The sequence below is a fragment of the Mastigoproctus giganteus genome, chromosome 8, assembly GCF_048544385.1.
Source record: "Mastigoproctus giganteus isolate SK-2022 chromosome 8, ASM4854438v1, whole genome shotgun sequence".
Lineage (NCBI taxonomy): Eukaryota > Metazoa > Arthropoda > Arachnida > Uropygi > Thelyphonidae > Mastigoproctus > Mastigoproctus giganteus.
The window spans coordinates 69,886,214-69,896,705 of NC_143582.1; the positions used below are offsets into that span (position 1 = coordinate 69,886,214).

Sequence of the window (10,492 nt, forward strand, 5' to 3'; positions counted from 1 at the left end):
GTAATACACAATTTTTAATATTTTCATTAATTTATTGAAACATTAAAACAACACAAAGTTTACAAAAAAAAAAAAAACACCTAAAATATTAGTTCAAGTACTTTCTCCCACCGATCACGAATCGTTGGCACATGTAAATCAGTCAAACTTGACTTAATAATTAATAATAATAATCTTAATAATAATTAAGATATTGCATGTATTCGAAAACTTGGTGAACAAAATTTATTCCCACATGCACCACCTTACAAAATATCCTGCCGGCGCCCATGATCAGGGCTAGTATGCTGAATAATTTAACCAAAAACAGAGAAAAATTGTATGAATGCTAACTTTTAAAGAGATTACTTGCAGAATAGCCGAAACCTTAAAATTCTAAACTGAAAGAAAGACATAAATATTAATATCTGTTTATTGGCTATTCAAGAAATTAATAAATATTAATAAATTTCATTTCGCTTTATCATATTTGTTTCAAATACATAAAAATTAACATTGTTTTCTTTTATAGGTTCTTCCGAAAAATGTATTCGACAGCACTTGATGTGCTTGGATTCATACACACTTCAATAACAAGTGTCCTATTGTCGCTGGCAGTAGTGCTCCTAATTAGTTGGATATTCCAAAGAAAACGCGAAATGCAGCTCTTTAAACGCTTCGGAATTCCCGGACCAGAGCCAAATTTGTTCTCCGGTAATCTATTTTCTCTACAGAAGGCTGTAACACCAAATCACATGATGAGTGAGTGGCAAAAGAAATATGGAGATGTGTATGGTTTTTATATGGGTAGCCATCCCCGTCTGTATATAAAAGACCTGTCTATATTAAAGACCGCAATGATCAAGGAATTCCAGAATTTTATTAATCGACCAAATTTATCTGTTGCCATAAAAATATTCGACCATAGTGTGGTATTCCGTAGAGACCAGAAATGGAAAGACCTACGGAAAGCCATAACTCCAGCTTTCAGCAGCGGAAAAATCAAGCATATGATGCGAATTATAAATACGAAAGTAAGCACATTTCTCAAAGTCGTCAAAACACATGCTGAGAAAAATGAAATTTTTGACATTTTTCTGGTCTTTCAAGCACTAAGCTTGGATGTGATTGCTGATTGCGCCCTGGCAATGAAAATAACTTGTCAAGAAAATAGAAATGATATATTTTTAAAGGCTGTAATAGACTTTTTCCACTATTCCAATAACATAGCAGTAAAGTTTGCCATCATGTTTCCACCATTAACCAAAATTTTGGCATTTATCTGTAACAACCTGACATGTGGCAAAATGACTGGGATGATCATATCGAATTTGGACCATGTAATCAAATTCCGAAAAGACAATCCGTCAGAACGTGCAGTAGACTTGCTCCAATTACTCATCGATGCATCTGAAGATAGTAGTGTTAATCCTGAAAGGAATGCGAAAAATTCTTATCTCACTAGTTATGAGGTCGTATCAAATGCATATACCTTCCTGTTAGCAGGGTTCGAAACCACATCCACAACTCTTTCTTTTACATCATATCTGCTTGTTAAAAATCCTCATGTCCAAGAAAAACTCTATCAAGAATTAGTAAGCAATTTCCAGGATGATATAAATTTTACATATGAAGATATACAGAACCTTCAGTACCTCGATCAAGTTATTAATGAATCACTGCGTATGTTCCCACCATTGGCAAATTTTGTTGAACGTGAATGCAGGGAAGAGACTACTATCAATGGTCAAATAATTCCGAAAGGAGTATCCATAGTTGCTCCAATGTGGGACATACACCACGATCCCGATTTGTGGCCAGATCCGTGGACATTTGACCCTGAAAGATTTTCTTCAGAAAACAAAAGTAAAATTGACCCTATGGCTTTTGTACCTTTTGGAATCGGTTCACGTAATTGCATTGGAATGAGATTCGCTCAGTTGGAGCTTAAACTAGCAATTGCAAGACTTATTCGAAATTTTAAATTGCTTTCCTGTGAGAAAACTGATGATCCAATTCATTTATGTTGTCCAACTACCATCATAAATCCAGCAAGGGGTGTGTTTATATCTGTCGTAGCAAGAAATTAATCTCTGTATTAATTTATTAGACCTATGTATTATATTTCTATTATTTCTCTACTAATTATTTCTGACGAAACTGGATCAGTATAAAGCAATGAATGAATTAATGCAATTTTATGTTTCTACTCCTGGACTCTTACACAGGGTCGGAGGGGTTTGTTTCTGTACTGTGGTGGTATATTCTAATATATTTTGAAAATGTGTATGGAAGAGTACTCTTGCACAGGATTTCAAGTTTTCAAAGCAAATGCCCTTTAAGTAACGAATAACTTTAACAATTAACAAAGCAGATCAACCGTTCCCAACTTGCTTAAAACCCTGGGAAGCAAAATTATGCGCTGTGTGATTAGGAATCACAAGAACGTCACCTTCGTAGACATTCAAAACATTTATAAGCTCTCAGTTAAGAGCCTCCCGATAGTTCTCCAGAATCATGTCCATATAACTTCCGTACTTTCTTGATATCTTGAATGCATTGCTAACCTACATGCAAATCAAAGTAACGCATGGAGAGACCGCTTACAGCACTGCTCTGAACAAGAGAGTATCCCAGGGTAGAGCACTGTTCCTTTTCTCTTCGCTGCTGCCTTTTTATATCCGTGCATAGGGATTTCATTTCACTAACAGCTTCTACTCATGAAGTCCAAGATCCTCTCTTATGAAACCATCTTTCATAAATAAAGGTAGCTTCTTTGGTCGTCTAACCAATACAGAATTCTACAAAACAACGACTCACTATCCCACCTAGGTGGAAGTCAACCTAACGTCTCTCCTGCTGAAGATGTTCCCAAGTAACACGCTTTACATCTTTAAACAACTCCATACTGATTATGAACGGTTTATGTAAAGATAAAATTTGCTAAGCAAATATTTCAAGAAACCTATCTAAATGCTTATTCAGCTAGTCCTGAGAGAGAGAGAGAGAGAGAGAGAGAGAGAGAGAGAGAGAGAGAGAGAGAGAGAAATAAATTCTGGCGCAGTTCTGAATAGTGACGACGAAATAATGGTGTGTTTAGGCTTCGCACAGACAGTTACCAATCCTGCTGAAAAATCCAGTTTGCCTCACAATATTGCATTGATTGTACATTTGTAATTATACATGAAGGCTGTTCTCATTTCGCAGTGTTCATTAAATTATTATTACGTCTGCATTCCAAATGGAAATCTCAGCTAGCTATGTTACGGTACATCCAACTGGTAGTCTTGTGCCGAGCATTATAATCTATGCATATGTTATTTGGTAGTGATCTTTTATGTATATGTTGTAATTTTAATGTAAATATCTAACAATTTGTACATTACTTATCATTTATTTTCCATCTTTTCCTAGAAATTGCTAACCTACTATATATTCGACTTAACTTTCCAATTGTTATCACAACCAATTATTTATCTATTTTTTTTATGGTCATGTTACCAAGTGTATATACTAATGAATTTTTAATTTTTAACATTCCAACCCCCTATCTCGATAAGCTGTAATGGGTATTTATTGGCCGCTGTATCTGGTGGTGTGAAATAAAAGGTTATTTATTTATATATCCACATTCTCACACATAGGGCGCACACACACCCTAAATAAAGGTGAGAAAGCTAGGAGTTACGGAAAACACAAAACAGTAATCACCAATACAAAACTAGAATTAAAATATATACAAAATTTACATTAAGAAAACAGAGTAAGGAGCAAATTCTTACAGATTCTATTATATTACAGATAAGACATGTCAAGGGCCTGCACATGATGCTTAACTGTTTTAGTATTATAATGTGTTTATGTTGCTAATGAGCTTGCTTCCTGATATATCCTGTCATCACAAAAAAATAAAAAATAAATAAATATTTATATAAAATAAAATAAAAATCATATTTCGGTTTCTTGCGAACAGCCGCATCCGCCAAGTGTATTATGCCCGTAAATTGAGTGTTCTCCGGTCGGGCTGCCTGCTTTGCTGGACGAAAACCCCTAGTTTCAAGGAGAGAAAAAAACTTACTGTCCTCGCTTCTTACCGTCTAACTCAGCCACGGAGTGAAAAAAAGGCTAGAAAATTTCATCGCGTCACTGATGGGATTCTAACCAGGGGCTTTTTCACACGGCAAATGGCAGGGGGAAGAACTGTATTTTTAATCACTGTGCTACACCTGAAGACAGTCCTGCCATCTCAGGAAAGAAGAATAAACTTCAATTTTACGAAGATGAAACAATAAACACCAATACAAATACAGTATTATTCATTAAAAAATAACGAACCCTGAAGGATGATTTTCTTCTAACAGTCAATGACCAGTGTTCGGCCTTTGATGAAGGCCAAACACTAGATATTGACAAATCAAAGTCCAGCATTCTTTAAATCATTAACCAAAAAAATAACAATAAATAAATAAATAAACTGAACTAATCTAATTGATTCTGAATCACTATAGCTGCATAAATAAATAATAAATATAAAATTGATATAAATACAAAAGCAGGGAAGTCATCAAATATATTTCGAGAAACCAGCCTCCTCCTCTTCAGCTTACTTAATCGTTGTTTAAGAGTGTGCTGTTCTATGTGATTTCATACAATTACTTCAATTGTCCTTGTGGGTAGCACAGTTCTACTAACTGTGCATGCCCAATATACTCTTGACCTTAGTCCCTGATGCTCCTAAACCCATATTACAACAACAACCATTACTTCAATTTGATAATGGTTTTAACTGGAATGGCTCTTTCCCCCTCATCATCATATACTCATTCAAACGATACAAATACAGCGATGGGATAGAACAAAGAGTTCACTGAAGGAGGTTATGCTGTTAATGAACGGTTGCATTCTAATGTTATGGCCATTCTAAGGCCTATAGATTTATGTAATGTGCATGGCCAACAGGGCTAAAGGGACATTATACATAAACTCATATATTCCAATTCTTATGACCACGGAGTTGTTATTGTTGTACAAAAACAATAATAATTTAGGGTTTTAGGAGCGACTAACGCACTAAGGTCATATTACTCCGTAAGTACTGTCTGTAAATTGCATGTAGTTGATTTTCTGCCTGCTGGACGAAAAACCCGAGTTTCCGTGAGAAAAATCCATACTATCTTCGCCTGAAACCGACTAGTTCAGCCAAGTTGTGAAAAAGGCCCATAAATATTCCTCACGTCATCGACGGGACCCGAACTCAGGTCTTTTTCACCCGGTGTGGGGAGAACCAACTGTGCTATCCACGAGGGAAACGACGGAGTAAGAGCTCATCAAATGTGTTCTGCTAGATTACAACTATCTTTTTTCACTATCAGGGAATCGACATTTTTCTTTGAACATTTGAAATTCAACTCGATTCTCAACTGAAATCTTTTGCATACGGCTATAAAAATATTTCAGTCTTCGAATACAAGAAGGTACTTCTGGTGCATATTTAATACTTTGAGTATGCGTACAGCAAGTGTTACAGAATTGAGTCAGTTGTTTGACGATGTGCTCAAAATATGCGCAAGCAGGTTGTAGCTGATGTAAGGTTATGAGACAATATTTCATCTTTCCGCAGATACTTGTGTTTCCAAAGGTAAATGATAAAATAAGTCCAGATAAGAATGGTCCGATGCCTTTTTTTTTAATGGAATGAAAAAAAAAAAATGGGTATTTTGGTATAACCAAAGTAGAATCCCGCTTTCTTCTTCGAGTTAATTCCTAAACCTTGTGGTTCTGTGTCCATAACCACACTGAGGTGGTTGTCTTGTATATTGAGACAATCGATAGTGTTGTATTCCACGACTATTTTACTGTGTGTGTGTGTGTGTGTGTGTGTGTGTGTGTGTGTGTGTGTGTGTGTGTGTGAGAGAGAGAGAGAGAGAGAGAGAGAGAGAGAGAGAGAGAGAGAGAGAGAGAGAGAGAGAGAGAGAGAGAGAGACTATTTTTATCATACCGAATAGATTATGCTGCATTTTACATTCACAGAAAAAATTAAATGCTTAGCTTTATTGGCTTTAGTTTTATTGTTTAAATAATTATCCATATGGATCGATCGATGCCTTACCGCGGCGAAGTGGTTGCGCGTGGCAATGAAGCTGAGAACTATGCCCCAAATACTCCTATCAGAGTCACCTATGATGGACAGATCAAAGCTAAGACACCAGAATAAATTCGATCCAAATTTTCCAACCCGCACTGGACCAGTGTGGCAGATTATGGTTCATTCTCTCAACGTGCTTTCACAACAAACTACACGGCCCTAATTCCTCGGAGGTCTCCGAGCTACTATCTACGGCAGCGAGGTCAGCTCAATGGCAGAGTGTGCTAAGAATTACCGAGCTTGTTCAGGCTACCTTTCGACTTTAGACATTGAAACGCTTAACATTCTGTCTACGAATACAGACTCACGCCTATGAGAACTATTGCAAGAGCTGAAAAACATCAATTGGAACATCATCGGTTTAAGTGAGATTCGAAGAAAAGGTGATGATTTGATCAAACTAGATGGATATAGGACACTGTGCAAATAATGAACTAATAACGTGGTGGAATTGGGTTCCTTATCAACAAAAGACTACCAGATTCAACTGTACAAGTAGATAGATTACCGAAAGAATTACTGTAAAGAATAGTATTACTGTGATATTAAGCTAAATAGTCGATATTCTCTCCAAATTATTGAAGCTTATGCTCCTACAAGCAGCCATAGTGAAGATGAAGAATTTTATGATTATTGTGCCTTTATAAGCAGGACGACTACCACTATAAAATTTTAATGGGAGATTTCAACGCGAGAACTGATAAGATCAAAAATGGGAAACGACCTGTCGGCCCATATTAAACTAGAAAAAGACACTGCTCCTGCAGTCCCACCAGCTACAAACTAGACCATCTTCTGAACTTTGACCCTTATTCTATTTACTCTCAGACGCTGAAACTCAACTTCTTGCTAACCCTTTGGGATTGGATTTCTGATGCCACTGTACTGGCGTGGGATTTCTCCACGCAGGCCCCTCATTCTGCTTGCGCTCTCCTCTTTGGAACAGGGTTGCCATCCTCTGTCGTCTTCCGGCACTCACTCCTGTCTCTATCACTTCCATCGGGTACTGTTGCTGTCCTCACTCACCTATCTTCGGGTGTTCCCCACTATGATAAGTGATCTCCAATTTCCTACTTGCTGAGATACCCCTCCTGGTGGTCCCCACATTTTCTCGATGCTTTCTCTCCCATTCCTACTTCCGCAACTTCCTTTCCTGGTTCTCTCCCTCCTTTCCAGGCCGGAGGGGTTTACCCCGACAGGCATTCTTCTACTGACCTGGCTCATTGTGCCGTGGGCAGATGCTGGAAGTGGGGAGTCTTCCAGTAACTACGGAGCCAGATGAACAATACGAACAACACGAGAACAACACTGTACTCACGAGACCTATACTACTCACACCCTTATCTGACTCTGGCAGATTTTGCTTCTTCACAGTCACTTTTACGCAGTTTTGAGGACCACTACTGGTCAGCTGAGAGATACACACTATTTCCACTATGATCAATGCATCCCTCCTGCCCTAACATAATTTGTGAAACATGGACATTGCATGCCAAAGATTTACAAAGACTGAGGGTCACACAGAAATATGGAGTGCCGAATTCTGAACATAACTAAAAAAGACCCGAAAAACATGTGCATGGATTCGCCTACAAAAAGTCTGTGACATCATTGAAAGAACAAAGCGTTTAAACTGAAAATGACCAGGTCACATATCAAGGAGAAGTGACGATAAATGGACCAAACAAATTTTGGAATGGATACCGCTTGACTCTAAACGCCCAAGAAAAAGAGCGAAAAACGAGGTGGATTGATGAAATTGTGAAATATGCTGGTGTACAATAGCAACAGAAAGCTCCAGACTGCAGTTTCTGGAAATGTGTTGAGGCCTTCATCCTGCAGTGGCTCGGCAATGGCTGAAATACGAAAACAAGAAGATGATGATGGAATAATTTCCCTTGGCGTAGCGACTGCCAAGGAAAATTTGCTACTAGCTTTATTCTATCTTAGTATTTTTAAACAATTAGACATGTTTTCAATTCTACTCACTAAATATAACAGGGTTTCTGTACATGTGTGCATAAACTGTCACTTACGTAATGTAAGTGACAGTTGATAATGTAAACTGGGATGCATTGATTGAAGTTCGACATGTATAAAAATTACAAAGTATTCTGCATACTGCCTCCCAGTGCAGCATGTGGAGGAAGAAATTTAGAAAAAGACCTGTGAATTGGTGGAATAAGAGTTTAAAAAATGAAAAGAAAAGAAGAAAGAGACATAGTAAATAGTTTCAGTTCTATCGTCGGGTAGGTGATGTACGATTGAGTTATATTTATAAAACAGAATATAAGAGGTTAAGGAGAGAGTATGTAGAAGCCATTTTTCAGGCTAAGGAAGTCTCTTGGAGGCAGTATGTAAAAGAAAGAGGATCAAGAGACCCATGGAGTTCTATTTTTAAATTAATAACTGATAAAAGTTAATTTTAATGATGCTTATCATACTGTGAGTTGTAGAAATATAAATACTTTAAACTGACATGAATCAACGAGCATGCTTCTGGACGAGCTGTTTCCGGAGTTACAAATTAAGTGCTGTGAAGTACAGCGGAATATCGTCGCCGGCAACGTTTCGTATCAGTCTTGGAATGTAGAACAACCATTTCTGTATAATGAAGTCTCAGAGGCGATTGCACGGGCCAAGGACGACCGATCGTCGGGCCTTGATTTACTTGAAGTAGAAGCGATGAAGAGAGCCTTTCAGTTAAGATAAATTGTATTGATATCTTTAATAAATGTTTGGAACAGGGTTCCTTTCGCCTGGTCTGGAGGACGGCGCTGTGAAGATTGATTATAAAGAGCCCAAATAAAATGCCAAGTGAGCCTGGAGCATACCGTCCAATCGGTTTGTTATCGGTAATACAAAAATATATGAATGGCTATGTATTACCAGAGTCATGATTATGTATATAGAGAAAAATATGTCTTCTGACAACCAATATGATTATAGAAAAGGAAAATCTACAGAAGACGCTGTTTACCAGATGGTGAAGTACACAGAGGAATATGAGGGGGGGGGGGGGGTATGCTCTTTTTTTCTTTTTTTTTTTTATGAAAACCCCAAACACGAGAGGTATTAGAACCTATAGTACTTAGTACCGTGCTTGGGTTGGAGGCTGAGTAGACGAAAGAAGATATTTCCTGGCATTAGACTAACTTCTCTAGACTGTAATTTTCAGGAAATACGCAAGAACGAAGGTTGTTCCAGAAAACGGCAATCGAATGAATAAACGAGGAAGATGAGAAGTTGGTTCTGTGACTTTAAAGTTGGACAATAAATGGATGTTGGCTGGTGGCGGCACGTGTTCTGCGGCACATTAGTGTGCCGCAAAATTTTTTTTTTAATTTTGCGGCACACCCTTTGAGAAACACTGGTCTAGATGATGCTGCAGTGTTTCTTTAACCAGTGCCTCCATTAAGTTTTCTGGAACAGAAGTTAAACTCACAGGTCTATAATTACTTGTGTCGGCCTTTGATCCTCCTTTGTGAGTTGTGGTCACATTTGCACATCTCCAGTCTGTGGGTACTTCCCCTGAGTCCAAGGAAGCTCTCATAATTATGGCTAAGGGTTTGCTTACTTCCATTGCGGCCTCCTTTAATATAACGGGATAGATCCAATCCACCCCAAGTGCCTTTCTTGTGTTTATCTTCAATAATTTCTCCTCCACTTTACTCTCAGTTATTACAAGATTCTCTGGCTTACTGCCAGAGTTGAATACACCTCTGGCATACCCCTAGCTGAATAACTCCTCATGTGTCAATGTCGATGCAAAATATTCATTTTGTTTGTTAGCTACCTGAACAGGATCATCAACAGTTGATCCATCGATATCAAGTGGACCAATCTGATTCATCCACTTCCTTCTAGAGTTTACATAAATAAAGAACTCTGCTGTTTTTCTTTGCAGCCCTTGCCAAAGATTTCTCGTAATATGCCTTTGCCTGCCTAACCTCCTTTGTAACTTCGTTACAGATCAACTTGTATCTATCATAGGCTTCTGTATCACATGTTAATTTATATGTATCCCATGCATTTTTCTTCTCTGCCATATGTCTGATTAGTTCATCTGACATCCGTTTAGGCCTAAACCGTGAACAATATTTCTTAGTTGGTATGTAAAGCCTAGTAGCTTCCAAGATAAGTTCTTTGAATGCTTCCCATTTTGAATTTGCTGTTGGTAACATCTTCAGTTGGTCCCACTGTATAGAATTTAAAAACTGTCTCAGACCGTCGTAGTCGCCTTTACGAAAGCAATAACCCTTCCCTTTACCCCTGATGGTAGTTACCTCTTTGAGTAAATCCCACTTCAGCACATTGTGATCACTGCCACCTAGTGGTTCCTTTATCTGCAGATTCTTAATGCATGAA

At 37.9% G+C, this 10,492-nt stretch overlaps 1 protein-coding gene across 1 annotated transcript; it reads left to right on the forward strand.

The window, feature by feature from the left end:
• The first annotated feature begins 638 nt into the window (after positions 1–638).
• On the forward strand, positions 639–2,069 carry LOC150081610 (cytochrome P450 3A28-like). The gene has a single exon (XM_090380262.1). It carries the CDS (start codon positions 639–641, stop codon positions 2,067–2,069), a length of 1,431 nt encoding a protein of 476 aa, XP_090236388.1.
• Positions 2,070–10,492: the final 8,423 nt, after the last annotated feature.